This window comes from Carassius auratus, chromosome 7 (genome assembly GCF_003368295.1).
Source record: "Carassius auratus strain Wakin chromosome 7, ASM336829v1, whole genome shotgun sequence".
NCBI classification, from domain to species: Eukaryota; Metazoa; Chordata; class Actinopteri; order Cypriniformes; family Cyprinidae; genus Carassius; species Carassius auratus.
The window spans coordinates 30,224,986-30,242,196 of record NC_039249.1 but is presented as its reverse complement, the minus strand read 5'-3'; the positions used below and the strand labels follow the sequence as shown (position 1 = coordinate 30,242,196).

General features: G+C 36.1%; 1 protein-coding gene across 2 annotated transcripts in view; it reads left to right on the top strand.

Annotated features, from left to right (window-relative positions):
- The window catches only part of cpne7 (copine VII), a 56,457-nt gene that overhangs the window by 30,023 nt on the left and 9,223 nt on the right, over positions 1 to 17,211 (top strand). For both annotated transcript variants that reach the window (XM_026268392.1, XM_026268391.1), the window contains 2 exons: positions 14,042 to 14,096; positions 15,619 to 15,670. In XM_026268392.1, coding sequence (XP_026124177.1) covers positions 14,042 to 14,096; positions 15,619 to 15,670 — 107 coding nt within the window. The remainder of the gene's footprint in view (positions 1 to 14,041; positions 14,097 to 15,618; positions 15,671 to 17,211) is intronic.

The window sequence follows — 17,211 nt, the reverse complement described above, 5'->3', positions numbered from 1 at the left end:
GCAAAAATAAAATAAAATAAAAATTTAATATATTTTTTTAAATACATTTCAAAACATAGAAGAAAAAAAAACGGCCAAAACTGCTAAAATATGTTTCAAAATACATACATTTTTTACTAATACATGTTTTGGCTTTGTTTTGTATATTTTTGAAAACAGATTCATAATATATATATATATATATATATATATATATATATATATATATATATATATATATATATATATATAAATACAAAACATATTTACCTGAATATCTTTTAAAATAAATATATTTTATTTATTTATTTATAAATATATATTTATAAATATATTTTCTATCAATATATATTTTTTGGACATCCTTTTATATATTTTGAAATATGAAAATATATTTAAAATGTATAAATCTATTTTTGAAAAACATTTATGGACCCACTTTATATTAAGTGTCCTTAACAACTATGTACTTACATTTTAATTAATAATTTAGTACAATGTACTTATTGTGTAAATACATGTTTTTACATTGTACTTACTGTATATTAAAAAAAACGACATTACATCTGTATTTAATTTCTGTAATTACATTTATAATTACACTGTTGACCCATACTTTACACCTTAACCCACCCTTAAACTTACCCATACCTCCAACCCTCTCCCTGACCTTACCCCTATCCCACCTCAATAGCAGCAAAAGTGTTTATCAATACAATATGAACACAGTAAGTACACTGTACTTCTTTTTTTATGTAAGTACATAGTAGTTAAGGCCACCTAAAATAAAGTGGGACCACATTTATTTTTCCTTCTATATTTTTCAGTCCAAGAAAATGCATTTGAAAGCGTCTCATTGGAAGAAAAACATCTCAGGTTACGAATGTAACCATGGTTCCCTGAGAGGGAACGAGACACTGCGTCCTCTGAAGGGACACTATGGGGAACACCTCGTCGTGACCCGTGTCTGAAGCATACTTTGAAAAACGCCAACGTGTTGGCCGGCGACAGCCTCTGACGTCGCTACCGGCGCGACTATAAATACGCACCCGTAGGACCCGTCACTTATCTTCTTCGTGAAGCTTGTGTCCGAAGCATGGCTGGGAGCTAGAGGACGCAGTATCTCGTTCCCTCTCAGGGAACCATGGTTACATTCGTAACCTGAAACGTTCCCTGTCAAGGGTAGTTCGAACTGCGTCCTCTGAAGGGACACTATGGGGAACAGTATACCCACGCCACCATGCTGAGGGGAGTGCAAGCCAGAAACACTAATTACCAACTCTACCATTTCACCGGGAGTCGCCCCTGGGATGGTTCGACGGCTGTCTATGACATTATCCCTTATGGCCAAAGGTCTAAGCTACATACCCAACTTACCTGAAGGGCCTCGGCCCGGGGTAGAGCTGAAGGCTCGGAATCACGAAAGATTCCTTTAAAGGGATACGGCTAAGAACCTAGCACTGTTTATTACCAAGTCTTGCCTGTCACGAAGGAGGGGCTCTCGTGGCACTCTGATAGAGCAGCTCATAGATGGAATGGCCCGGGAGCAGAGCAATTGGAGGATGGAACGTACAGATGAAGCCTTGGCCAGGCCTGTACCATGGCGTCCAGCCCCAATGGAGCTGGATGAGTCAGAGGAAGCTAGAGGGGATAGTGCGACGCTCTCTTTAGCCGCAAAACTGGTCCACCCAGGTCTGGCCAACCTCTCTAACTCTTCTTCAACACCTTGGTGCGAAGGGGCCATTCCCCGAGCATCAGCCCCTGCCTCAGCAGGATGTCTGCTCTCACAGTGCATCTCAAAACAGTATGTAGTACTGGAGCACTCTGATGAAAAAAACGAGAATTCAGTCTCCCATGAGAGGAGGACTCCGAGCTCCGAGCAGCATGCTCATAGGTGACCCTTTTTGAAAAGGGGAGCGCTGCTAAACTACCGCGAGAATTGCCCACACAGCCCCCCATGTCGAGGGGCGGTGCTTGAGGTGTATAACAAATACACACTGGTTGAATGAAGCCCAAGGAACCTCGGGGCTGATCATCTTAAGAAAGGGAACAAAGCGGAGCGCGTAACCCTTACTGTACAGGATTCCAGAAAGTACGCAGAGCCTTGCGTGCACACTTACCACTTATGTGGATTTCAGACAGTGCGCAAAGCATTAACGTGCACACTGACCACCATGTGGTTTTGAGAAAGTACACAGGCTTAGCGTGTGTACTGAAAGGTTACCTGACAACCACAATATGTGGGAGTTCACCTACAGAGAGGCCTAGAGAGGCCAACTACCTGTTACCAGATAACCACCTCAGTGGAAGGTAATATGGAACTTGACTCCAGGGAGGCCTGGTGAGGCCTACTACCTGACAACCACAAACCATGGGAGCTCTTTTTTTTTTTTTTTTTTTAGTGGAAATGCACAGTATGTGGGATCTAAATCTCCAGGGAGGCCTGGGGAGGCCTACTACCAGACACCACAGTATGTGGGAGCTCACCACCAGAGAGGCCTGATGAAGCCTACTACCTGATAACCACAATATGTGGGAGTCCACACAGACCCTCATGTTGAGGGAAGCGATGCTTGAGGTGTATAACAAATACACACTGGTTGAATGAAGCCCATGGACCCCATCTTCAGAAAGGGAATGAAGCAGAGCGCGTAACCCCTACCGTACAGGATTTTAGAAAGTGCGCAGAGCCTTGTGTGCACACTTACCACTTACGTGGATTTGAGAAAGTTTGCACGTGCAGACTGACCACCATGTGGTTTTGAGAAAGTACTCAGGCTTAGCTTGTGTACAGAAAGGTTCCTAAGCATTGCAGAGGCGCTGGATCGCACGGGAGAGGCAACGGCAACGGCGGGTCCTGAGCCGCGAGATCCAGATGACAAACAAGAGCGGAGCTTTTTCACAGAAAAACGCTTGCAGTGCGCGCAGATCGCCCCCTCAAGGACATCGTGCGCATGCTCATCACCCAAACAAGAGAAGCAAAGACGGTGTGTGTCATCAGGTGTCAAATAACGCTAACATGGATGCACACACTGTTTAAACGCCTTGCTAGTGGATGCCATGATAACAATAATATATCGTTCTTACCGTTCTGGCGTTTCTCAGATGCGCACTTCAAACAAAACAGTCAATGAAGATGAAGAAGATAAGTGACGGGTCCTACGGGCGCGTATTTATAGTCGCGCCGGTAGCGACGTCAGAGGCTGTCGCCGGCCAACACGTTGGCGTTTTTCAAAGTATGCTTCAGACACGGGTCACGACGAGGTGTTCCCCATAGTGTCCCTTCAGAGGATGCAGTTCGAAGTTCCCTCGACAGGGAACTTGATTTGTTGTCTAGAACATGTGAACATATAATACATTTGAATAAACTTCAGCAAGGACATCATTTAAAATGATCCAATATTGAAAAATATAAAAAACATTAAGCATCATTAAACCATTATAAATCTATTTTTGTTCTCTAGTAGGCCCTCCGCATTTGTATTTAGCCTAGATTTAGGGTACTGTGAAAATCGAAATTTATTTTCTTGCCCCTGAAATACATTCAAACTGAAACTAAATAGATTTTCTGCCTAAAAAAATTAAGTGAATGTGCCTATTAGATTATTTGAAACTTGAAGTTTGAAATCAAGTTGCTGAATGAGATTAAGAATGTGAGTAACTGAACTAAGTGAATGGAAATGACTGAACAATATGGATGCACCTCTTGTGACCCAGTTTTACAGAGGCCTATGAGTAAGCTGAATGCTTTTGGGAAGCTGAGAAGGCACTATTTTTTACTCATTTGCAAAGCAGTTGGCAGAGGGGGAAGAAGTCACAGTTGTCAGAACAGCTTGCCTCGCAATCACGAATGTGTGAATGTTTAGCATGTCAGGCATCATTGTATCATACATATAAATCATGCTGATGGATTCAGCACATCAGAAAATTATTTTGGAGTGCAGGGAAGGCTCAGGAGCATGAAAAGTATTGTATATTTTGAATTTATATTCTTACAATTAAGTGTACAGGTTATATCCCGGATATCCCTGGTTATCTTTTAGGTTAAACTAAAACCTTAAAAACATACTTGACATTAACTGAATAAACTAAACTTAAAAACTAAAAGTTAATAAACAACAGATTTGTAAAACCTTTGACCCACTGTAACCATGCTTTTGGATTATCTGCTTTTTGGTAAAAATGTTTAAAAAGCTGTTTCAAAGTGATTTGCACAATATTTGCATGCATGCTCATTTGAGTAGCAATTGGATGTAGGATATATTACTAAACTGCAAATGAACAAAAAGGACAAGCAGCAGCAGAGAATGAGATCTAAATCCAAGATTAGAAATATATTTCTAATTGTTCTTCACAGGATATTAAAGTTTAGATATTATTTAGGGACATTTTGGAGGCCATGTGGTGTTGACCAAATTAAAATACAGGTTGTCATCAGATTTTATACTTATCTGCCAGTCTTACAGACATGCTGTTTCTGTAACCCACCTGCCAAGTTTTTAGTCAGTGTCAGTGATTGAAGCTTTAAATGTCATGTCTTTAAAGCCCTTTTAAAATTATTTCTGCTTAGAGGGCAAAAATAAAATGATAGCTGAACTCCAAGCACTTATTCAGTTTGTAACTCCATTAAACTATCAGTTCACCAAAAAAAAAAAGCTTTCATTTACTCAATTTGGTTTCAAACCTGTATTATTTTCCTCTTTATTTGAGAGCTACAGTGAAACTAGAGAGCTATATGGGTTCAGAAGGCTTTGTATATAGACGAATGTGCAGATTTAGCTTGCACAGTCTTTCATATGAACAATTATTGTTCATGTTCAAAATTATTCATGTTATTTTGCAATCTTTGTTTAATTTTGCAAATTAAGTGTAGTTTGTTATGTGTAACAAAATAATTGAACACACTAAAAAATGTTGGGTTAAAACTAACCCAACAAGTAACCCAACTATGGGTTGGAATAGCACCTTCCCATCTATGGGTTATTTCAACCCAACCCATTGGGTTAAAATCCTGTTGGGTTAAAAGTTACCCAACAGTTGAGTTAATTATTTATATTAATTAACATCAGTATTTTAATTAAAAATTACTTAATACAACCATATTTTGAAACTACTTTGTTGTAACTTACAGATTTTATTTTAATATGCAAGTAACACATTCACAAATATATTTTAATATATTTTATTTAAATGTACAAGAACATGTAAAAATACGACATTTTCAACATGCACAAATGTGTCGATTCTAGGGGCTGTGAATCTTTGGCAAGGCAGCAATTCGATTTGATTACGATTCATAGGTTTTCGATTCAATTCAATAATGATTCAATTCGATTCGATTCACAATTAAATTTGATTTCGATTCGATTATAACAATTCGATTCTGCATTCTTTAAGTGCATTCACGGGATTATTTAAATGCTTCTACTAAATTCTTTAAATGCATAGTCAGGGGGCAAATTACAGTAGCATTTATTGTTAGAGAACCATAGGTTAGAAAAAGAAAAAAAAAAAACCTTTTGCCCATTGTTAAATGCTAGTTTAATGATGCGACATGGCATACGTAAAAATGTATGTAAGCCAAGTTTTTAAAAAAGAGCTTAAAGATTATTATGTATAAGCTAACATTTTGTCACACCAGGGGAATAAGGTAGAAAATATACTTTATAGTTTCTGTACTGTAATAAATGTCAATTAGCACTGCATCATTCATAAATTGTTTGTGTTTTTTTTGTTTGTTTCATCAGTTCATTCTGCTTTTATTCAGTTTAGCTGCAGATATGAGTCTGGCACGTCTAGAGCGAGATCGCTTCTCTTTCAGTGTGAAAACGTCTTCATCTCTATTTAACTTTTCCTCTCCATCAGCGAATGATTCTGAGAGAAAACGCGCCAGATGTCTGTTTGCTAATGAAACAAACGCTACTTTCATGCATCTGATTATCAGATAAATCTCGCGCTCTTATTTCAAGGTCCTTGTTAATGCTGTGGTTGGCCACTAGTCCTATAGATCACATGTCAGCTGCGTCAGAGACGAACGGAGCGCGAGCGCAATCCTGTGACAGTCTCGGGAGGTAAACAGTGGAGCGCGAGAAGGACAGATAAGAGGCACGAACACTCTTCAAGGTCTCCATTAATTCGTGCATGTATTAATTTAATGTGTATACATTTTGAAAGCATTGAATCGCTATAGAAATCGCCATTCATTCGATTCTTAGCATTTTGAATCGATTACTGTCCAAGATCGGCGATTCACGATTCAAAAATCATGTTTCAAGATCGATGCATATGAATCGACAGGGTTTGGAATCGATGCATCGAGAAAACGAGTGAATCGTTACACCCCTAGTCGATTCATATTCATATCAAAACACACAAATGTGCTAATACAGTTCACAGCTGTGGCCTAATGGTTAGAGTTGGACCTGTAACCCAAAAGTCACAGGTTTGAGTCTCTGTGCTGGCAGGAGTTATAGGTGGAGGGAGTGAATGAACAGCGCTCTCTCCCACCCTCAATACCCATGGCTGAAGTGTCCTTGAGCAAGGCACTGAACCCCCAGTTGCTCTCCGGACGCTGCATCTATATCTGCCCACTGCTCTGGGTGTGTGTTCACTTCTCACTGCTGTGTGTGTGCGCACTTGGATGGGTTAAATGCAGAGCATCAATTCCGGTTACCATACTTAGCAAATATTACGACTTTCAAATAAAATGAACATATAATTAAAAAAAAAAAAATCATAAAATCAAGTAATAATAATTAAAAATATACTGCTGGACCTACTGATGATCAATAAAATAAAAACGTTTTTTACTTATTACTAAATACAAAGTTTTTAAGTAGGAGACAGTGTGCAGAAGAAACTATTAAAGACTGTGTGTTACAAAAACTCTCAAATATGAGCAGAGGGCTTTGGGTAGTAGATGTCATACAAAGAAAAGTTTGAAACACAGATCGACTGCTTGTAGTATCGTCTTCTGTTCCATCGCCTCCCTGTTTAAAAGAATAAAATCTTGGGAGGAGTTTTCCTTGTCACCAAGCACCAGGACATGTGGATTCTGGCTTGTCTCGTGATTCAAGTGCAGCTCTAATTAGTGCCAACCTTAAAAGAATAAAATAAAAAAAAAGTTCAGTTAACATGCATTGTGATGATATTTCAGTGAGTGAATTTAAATAAGTTAAAAGCTATAGCGAATTTAAATTGGTTAAAGTGATAATTTACCCAAAAATGGAAATTCTGTCATAATTTTTTTATTCAAAATATCATCTTGGAACTATTTGTATTGTACAACGTGTGTCTTATACAAAATAAATAAAGGTGACTTGACTACATAGGGCACTGTAAGTGCACTAAGAGACAGACTAAACCAGTTTTCACTCCCTCCAGAAAATTTGGCTATATTTGCGGCTAATGTGAGTAAATTTGACCTTTGACTGATTTGGACTTGTAGGGAGGAACAAAAGTACACTGTAAATGTAAGGAAGCTTTGTTGGACAGAATGCAACAATACACTTATTTCACCTCATTTGTCATTTTTCATAATTTTTGGAAGTCATAGGTCTAAGTAAAATTGAAAACTTATGTATCATTAATTTAAATAGTTCACTTACCTAGAAATATTTCAGTTAACAGGCAGAAATTCTATTGATGCATTTTTTTCCTTCCCGAAAAAGTCCATTGTCTAAAACGAGTATAAACACATTTAAAAAAAAAAACATGTCAATCAATCTAGCTTCATAAGAGATACTGCTGTAATTATAGGATATTCCAATAGATGTATAACAATATTCAATATGAATAAATCATAAAAAACACTTTTACAGTACAATTAATTAGTGCTGGTGCACTAAGACGAATATCTACATTTGGGGCACTGGTATAAATTTTAGCTGAAAAAGCGGATTGCCTCACGACAGCGCCTTTTTCTTTCGTCTGGGTTTTGAACTTTTATAACAGAAAATTGCAGGTTCATTCAAACGATTCTCGCGGAGTCTGCTGTCTGTCGCATGACTGATGTGTGTGAGCTCAGCTCGAGCAGCTTCTTTCACTGGTCCGATCCGATAAATTGTTCCGTGCGGCTTCTAACATTTTTATTAACTTTAAGTAATACGTGTCTAAACATTTTTTGCAGCTAATCTCTTAGTGTATTAATACTGGCGAACAAACAGGAATAGCATTCATTTACAATCGATCTGATTATCTGGGGGAAACAAACGGACTAAAGGTAATTACAACATTTTTAACGTATAAACAAAACAATAATTAACGTATCAGACACATTACTTAATGTTATGATAGTTATATACATCATACGATTATATTAACATTTACTTACCCTTCATAATCAGGCAGGCTGCCACTGATGTCTGAGCTGAGTCTCTGACTCAACCGTTAAAATTTGAACAGGAGTGAAGCGGGAAACATATTTAACTCAACAGTTGGGTTATAACTAAAAATAACCCAACGACGAAAAATAAATACCCAAAAAATTTTAAGATAACCCAACACATTGACCCAATGTGTGTAACCCAATGGTTGGGTTAACAAAACAACCCAACATTTTTTGCTGTGAATAAGTGATGTTGGCTTTTATTTCATTATATACACAGGCATCAATAATGTGTGTGTATATCATTAAAAAAAGTTATTCAAGTACACTTATTTTATTATTATTAATATAGTACACTTTTTGTCTAAGGTTGTCTACTCTGTCCTTAGGTCTACTTAGGTCGACCTAAAATTAATAATGAATAAAAACTTGATAGACTTGATAGATAAACTATTTGTTTGATCGTTTTTGTCTGTTTGATCTGAAGATGAGGTGTGTTCAGACGCATTGTTGGCACCAGTACCTTGGTCTAAAGTCAACGGTGCAGTATTTTTGTTATTTAAGGAACGCACTAGTAATGTGCGCCTATAGATGGGTCCACAATGCACGTGCACTCTGCCCAGGCCCGGCGCCAGAGGGGGGGTTGGGGGGACTTGACCCCCCATGGACATCCCTGTGCCCCCCCTTTAGACCGAACGGGATGGTTGGACTTGAGTATAGCATGGATTAGAGTCTTATCAATACATCTGCCTGCTGTTGAATCTGCTTGCTTTTAGATGGAAAAGCTGCTCACAACCTATGTTTTCTTCATAATAATATCATAACGAACAGATTTGGCAAACAATCCAGTGTATCTTCTTCTTTGGAAAGCGTCAAATAATTTTACAATGCATTTTCGCAGAGGTGAGCAATGTAGCCAATCACAGAGATATTTGTTGGCTTCTAAAACACAATGGCCAATCAGAGGTGTTTAGGTTGGAATCCACTCAATCACTGCTCCAGTCACCATTTTTTTGTCCAGTGCTGGGTCCATCAAAGACTATAGAATACCCAAGACATGTCAGTCTTATAGTTTTTAATGGGGAAAAATGCAATGCTCAAGATGGCCACTCAATCACAGGAAACCCTGCCTTCTTAATGAAAGAGCCAACCGCTAATCAGTAAAGTCAGTGGGTCACTGCAGCTGCCATTAGAAGCGTCCCGGTTGCTGTAGAAACAGTGAGCGCTCTGAGACGTGCTCTTAGGACTGCGCACACGCACCGGCTGATCTAGCCTGAGAAATAAGCTTTTTAAAATGCTATTTGAGCAAAAGTAACAACATTTATGACAGTTGTTGTCAGATTTCTTTGCTGTTAAAATATGAAATTTAATCCTAAGCTTAGTGAACCGTTTTGGAGAATTTGATGTTTCCCCATTCAAAGAGATAGGAGCTGCACTCGGATGCCTGAGAGGCGATTCAAAGATGGCCTTTGAGTGACATGACTTGTCTTAAAGAGACTTTGGTTCTTTCATGCTTTCATACATTTAAAAGTGTCATCATGTAGTCACGTTCATTGTATTTTTTTTTACTTTGTTAGATTGTGATGAATGAGTGACAGTTTTTAATAAATTTAAAGGGAGCAGTCTTTGCATGCTGTATAGCCTACAATGTTTTATTCAGAATTTAAATAAAACTTCATGCTTGAAAAGCCGCCACGTATAACACAGAGAAAGCCAACTACTAAACTATATAGAAAAATATAATTATTTCAGAAGCACGTGATTCTGCAACCGATCTGGTCCAAACGCAGGGTTTAGGTAAGGAAATTATTATTATTTGTATTGGCTGCCATGCCAAATCATGCTCACCTGCTTGCTTTTCTGTTTAATTTAACAGTGTTTTTGGGAACATAGTATATACGTTATTAACAAGTAATTGTAACACTTTACAATAAGGTTCAATTAGTTAATATTAGTTAATGTATTAAAGTCTATTGTTATTGTAAAGTAAAACAATGTGTAATAGGCCTATTACACACCCAGGGACGTGCAGCATGACAGAAACATGCCAAATATTAAAATGAAAGGATTAAAATGTAAAATATTATTATTATGTATGCTTTTACCTTGCAAACGAACAGCTCCGTTTCCTCTCTGGAGAAGCATTCAGTCATTGCTCTTGCAAATTCCACCATGTAAATAGCCAATCTGCCATGGTGCAACGCTCCTGGCTTGTAAAGGGAAAAGGAGAACTCTGATTGGTTTATTTCATGTTAAGCTCAAAACACACCCATGACTCATTAAGAAAAGATGTCCAACTCTTTTAGACAATTCTGTCATTAAACTAGCAAAAGTGGATTCATCTAAGTGCACCTGAGCCACATACTTCAGACCATGTGCCTACATTGTTAAAATAGGGCCAATCATCCGAAAAGTTGAAAATTTACTATGAAAATCACCTTTTTAAATGTTAAATAAATTTCATAATATCTCCCTTTTGAGTGTATTTCCATGTAAATTTGATTTGCCTGCCACTATCCAGCAAGTTGTAAAAGCTCATCTTAAAGTTTTTGATGCCTTTACAAATTTAGAGAACATTTGGCAGTCTTGTTTGGGTTTAGTTGTGCCTGAAATGGCTGGAAGTCAAGAGTTGAAAAAGGATTGAACAGCTGTCATATTTGTCTCCATGTTATCTTCTCATGGGCGTATCTCAGTAATCACTCTTTTCTTCATTATGTTAAACAAATTATCATAGCCAAATAGCTCTTGTTAACTTCAGCTAAAATGTGATTATTAAGATTACATCATGTCAGAGATTAGTGTATGTCACTTCATGGATCAGCTTGAAGGAACATTCTCTATAGCTGTCACAGCATGATGTCTTCAGGCAACTAAACATGTTAATGTGAGGAGAGTCAGCTGAGCAACACATGGGTCCAGAGTTCTGTCCATTCGCAGGAAACCGAGAAGGACATATTTTTAGATAGATTGCATTGATAATCCATATATGCTCAAGAGTCACGTGATCTGCTGTAAGGATTGGTTGTGAGTATGGTTTATTTGATAATGTTTAATTCTGTCTGTTTTAGAAACTGTGGGTTCAACATGTCTCTGTCAGTGTACATTTTTGTATTGTTGATATACTTTTATTGTTTTTGTTAATATTTTAAACAAGTTGATTAGTTAAAATGTGTGTTGTTGTTTTTTTTTTTTTTTTTTACATTTTTTTATATTTATTTTAGTATGTAAAAAAAAAAAAAATCCTTAAAACTACTTTCAGTTTTTTACAAATATTTTTAGTTAGTTTATTAGGTAACTTTAAAGCCTTTATATCTAATGCAGTATTTATAATGCATTTTACATAAAGATTATACATTTACATAATGCAACATAATGCATTCTGGGAAATTGTGTTGCACCCTTGTTCACAAAGGATAATTTATTTGTTGAAATACTAAATACAAATCTATCTTGATATCAGTATTCTCTTCTTTAGGCCTATAATACCTTTAAACTTCAAAGACTTTTAGATAAAAATTATAAAAAAATAAACAAGACTTTGTGAAGCATTCAAAGTTTGTCTTTCTTAGTTAAACATCAGTCATTTGGATTGCTATGGAATTTTAATGAAATACTTCCTTAAATTCATATTCTATTCGGAATTCTGCTTCCTGTTTGCTACTTCACTATTCAACTCCAATTCAGTTCTGAATGAAGAACAACCTTGCACTTAATAAAAGTTCTGCACACTCAGTTTAGTGGATTATTGGACTAGCTTTATTCATTAATGCTATTTGTGAAAATATACACACACTTGGCTCAACTGCAGTTCATTCAAATCACACCTCAGGTTTTGGAGCAAAAGAAAGTGGCATTGATTGGCTGGCATTAGTGGCCTCTGGTGACAGCTATCAGAATGTTGCTACCTCATCTAGCTTACATTAGCAAGTGAAAGACAAGCTCTGTGCCTGTGGTTATCGTGTTTTTCATTTCTCAGCTCTCTGCTGCACGGCTCTGTAAATCTGACCCCATGATACCCTTCCTCTCTCCATCACACGGCTGTGAGTTGTCGCCTGTTGAGTGATCAGCTGTGTGAATCTGCTGTCCTGCTGCGTCTGTGCCTTCCCCTCTCCCTCTGGAGTCACTTTCATCTCTCCAACACTCTCCATATATATGATGATGAGCTTACACACACCTCTGCCCTCAGCTGTACACCACGTTCACCCTAGTGCCCCCTTCCTCAAATCTTGCCCTGGAGGTCCAATTCGCTGCAGAGTTTAGCTCCAACCCTGATCAAAGTCACCTGCCTGTGATTTTCTAATGATCCCAAAGACATTGATTGGCACTGATTAGCGTGCTCAGATGTGTTTGATTAGGGTTAGAGCTAAACTCTGCTGGAAAGGTCCAGATTTGAGGATTCCTGCCCTAGTACCTTTGATATTTGAACCTTGTTATGCTGGTGGGGTATTTGTTGATAATAAGCCTTTGTGGGATTATGTGGAAAGATTTGGATAAATAAAACATTTAAAAAAGGATCTAAGAGTTTGGAGAAAATAATGTTTTAAGCCCATTATTGTAGGCGTTAAAGGGATAGTTCACCTAAAAATGAAAATGTTATAATTTCTTCTGCTGAACACAAAATAATATGTTTTAAGACTTCTGGCAACAGTTGCTGTTTGCTATTGAATTCTATAGTATTTTTTTCCATGCTATAAAAGTCAATGGCTACCAACAACCATTTCTACTGAACAGTTACTGTAGCCATTTACTTACCAATATTCTTCAAAATATCTTTGTGTTCAGCAGAAGAAATGAACATACAGATTTGGAACGACTTGAGGGTGAGTAAATGTGTTTTCATTGTCTATATGTGTTTAGTCAAAAGCTGTGGGTGAAATGTACTTTCAAAAACTCATGAGAGCCTGTTTAACAGGACAGTTTGTAATCTTAACAGCTTTACAAATATGACTATTACTTTAGGCAAAAAAGTGGGCAAAAACCAAAAGAGAATTATAGGGACAGTCAAGCACTAAGAGGGACTGTGTCCAAAAGCATAACTGCTGCAAAAACGACCGCATCCTCAATATTCACCCTGTTTTCCAAAAAAAAAAAAAAAAAGAACTTCACAAAGACACTGTTCCTCCAAAAGCTTTAAGGGCTAAAATTTTAATCACAATACACCATAAAATTAAAGCATCATGATCATAGGTTTGGATCATAGGTTGTGTTCCTGTGGCTCAAGTGGTAGAGGATTGCATTAGCAGTGCAAGGTTGTGGGTACGATTCCCAGGGAATGCATGTCAGGAAAAAAATGATAGCCTGAATGCACTGTAAGTCGCTTTGGATAAAAGCGTCTGCTAAATGCATAAATATAATTTAAGAATAAAACCGGGAGAGTTGGAGCATCAAGATTAACTTTAGTATATGTTCTGGCCAGAAAATCACCTGAACTGAATATTACCATTGCTGCAGTTTCGAAGAGAAAAGTGAGAACCCAATTTCCTCCTTGAGTATCTCCTTCAGCAACTGGCTCATGTTTTTATAGACTATAATCAACTGGAGAAAAAAATATATATATTTTTATCTATTCAAAGTAGGGTGAAAGCTGTATTATGGGCAAATGCTGGTAAAAAACTTTAATAAGGAAACATTGCCAATTTGTGAGATGTTCATGTTATTTGCTCTTTTGCCCTTTTTTTACTCTCTCTTCGCAATGTGTTGTTTTATTTACTAATGAATGTATTTATCTGATCCCAGTGACAAACGATTCTCTGCTTTGGGCTTTGGGGCAAGAATTCCACCGAATTATGAGGTAAAACACCAATTTTTGTATATACTTTATAGATTAGCATGTGAAAAAATAGTAGAAAACGTTCAGAATTACAAGTATATTTATACACATGGCTTGAAAGTCTCAACAGAAATTACATTAAAGTATATTTTAGTTTATGCATGCTTGTTAGTAGATTTTGCAGTACATAGTAAAACTCTGTGTGAGAAGCATGAACAGATTCACAGTGAATACAGCCCCTTGTGAAAAAGGAAGTATCATTTAGCATACTTTTAAAAAGAGTACTTATTATAGAAATAATATACTTTAAAAGAAAGTATGAGTGTATGTTGTTATGTTATATTGTATAAGAGCGTAATACCGTCTCAATTCATGTAATAGTGCTTACTTACGTACATCTTTATGTAATTTTGTGATTACGTCTGTTGTTTACCTGATTGTGTACTGGTGAATATACTGACAAGCATTTATGGTAAACTAAAATATACTTATGTAATGTAATTTATATCGAAACGTGTGTGTCATATATTTAAATATATGTGTAAAACACATTTGTAATGATGCAGTTGCAATTTAGTACATAGTAATACATGTACATGTAATATTGAAGTACATTAAAATTACAGTCAAGTACTTTACATGTGCTTTTTATTTAATACATGTAAAGCATGGAGAAAAAAAAACGATTAAAAATTTACTTTAATGTAAAACCTTTAATTTGACATGAATTATGTACTTAATTGTGTTACAGTCATTAAAGTGTTTTTCTTTAAGTACACCTTTTACTTCATTAAGATTATGTTATATGCAAACATATATGCTTTTCCTTTTCAAAAGGGTGGTCTACTAGTATATAATTTCTAAATGTGGAAGTATCTACTGTACCATTTTCTATATTTTGTAGACCAGTTGGAGAAGCAAACCACAGTCTCTGGCCCTGTCTATCTCAAATATGCAAAGCCATATCTTTATTAGTTTTAATTTTATTAACAGACTCTCATGAAACAACAATCTTTACAAAAAAAAGGGGCTATTCTTACAGATTTAAAAAAATTTAACAGCTTGCAAAGGCTTCCCTAATTGTTGACAGTAAACTGTCACAGGATTTCATTTTATGCTCTGTTTGTACAGGCAGATTGCACTGCACTAGCTATGAGCTTTATTTCATTTTCAAGGAAATATAATAAATATAGTTATATTCAGAATGTCTTTGTCAACAAATGAAAATCAATTACAATGAAATGTGTACAAAAGTACCAGAGGGGGCCCACAGTGGTTGTTGCTTGCAATGGAAAATCTGTAGGGAGGATGCTATTTTGTTTTAGAATCATCATTAGGTCATTTCATGCATAGTGTTGCAGAAAGTATTTTTTCTTAGAAACATGCAAATTAGCACAGCATGATTTATAGCCTTCCTTCAGCAGCAGGATTTATGACCTTGAATTAGGTTTTTAACCAGAAACCAGGTATGTGATAGCATGCTAAACAGGTTGAAGCAGAATAAACAAAGCCTTACTATGTGATTTTCTATTCCAAACTACAGGTGTCTCATGACTTTGCCATCAATTTCAACCCAGAGGATGATGAATGTGAAGGTAAGAGCGACAAACACTTTGTATGTTAGTAAGTGAGGGAACATCTCACGGGAACAGAACAGAGACACTGTGTCTGTCAATATTTACTTTTATCCTAACTGATTTTTAAACTGTATACTGTAGGTCTTACTTTGTTCTGTGGAACACAAAAGAAGAAATCTTGAGGAATGGCCACTATTTTTTTTTTTTTTTTTTAAAGCACTATAAATGTTTCATAAAAGTGATCCCATATGACTTGTGCACAACTTTCTCCTGAAGCCATCTTTGTGTGAGGAACAGATCCAAATATGTTTTATTTACAGAAAATCTTACCCTTTACTGTCAACATCCATCCAAGTATTATTTGCCTTTAAGGCTGAGACAGGTTTTATATCAGTGTTATCATCAAACCTGCCGTCAACAGACCAATCAATGCACATTAAATCTGTTGATTGACATAAGTGTGAATAAGATGGCAAGAGATTCTAGTTTAAGATCCTAATTGTGTTTTGAAGCTGGTAGCAGGTTAGTCTACGCTACTCATTTGCTGGTACATGCTGGTTGACCATTTTGGATTAGCAACAAACCAGTTGGTTAAGCTCAAGGTAGTTAAGCTGGACTAGACGAACTGCTAGCTGCCATGTTTAAAAACACGAACAAACCAGTTTAAACTGGATATTTTAGTAGGGTTTAGGCCATTTCTTTTAGACTGTAAGTCACATACAGTATACTATATTGTTTCTGAATATTTATAATGCTCATATTATATTGTAGCTAAACAATTTAGACTCCAGTTACTTTTTTAATATGGAAAAGAGTGAACTGAACATTCTCTAACATTTCTGCTTTTGTGTGGCCCAGACAAAGAAAAGTTAGTAACGTTTACTCTTAAAGCCTTTTTATATAATGCATTATAAAAAAAAAAAAAAAAAATTATTATGCATTGTGTAATACATTACAATACTTATCTATTCATTGTTACACCTTTAGAAAATATAATGCACAATGCACATGACAAACAACTAATTTCTGATGTAAAAAGGAATCTGCTAATATAATTATGCATTTTACTTTGGTTAAAATTATTATAAATATTTGTATTTATATGATGCACCTTATAAATCATTTTATGATCTAGAATATTTGCAACCACAGCTATAATGCATTCTAATACGCCAATCTGTTAATTGTTCACCTTTAGATAATATAATGCACAATACACATGAAAAACAACAAATTTCAGATACAACAAGGAATCTGCAAATGTTATTATGCATTTAACTTTGGTTTCAATTATTTTTGAATGCGCTATGTAATGCACCTTATAATTCATTGTATGATGTGGAATATTTGTCACCAGAGCTATAATAAATTATAATACTTATCTATTCATTGTTATACCTTTAGAAAGTATAATGCATAATGCACATAACAAACAAACAAATTCAGATGCAATAAGTAATCAGAAAATATTATTATTTATTTAACTTTGGTTTCAATTATTTGTGAAAAGCTATAATGCATTGCAACATACATTATGAATATTTTTATAATGCATTATA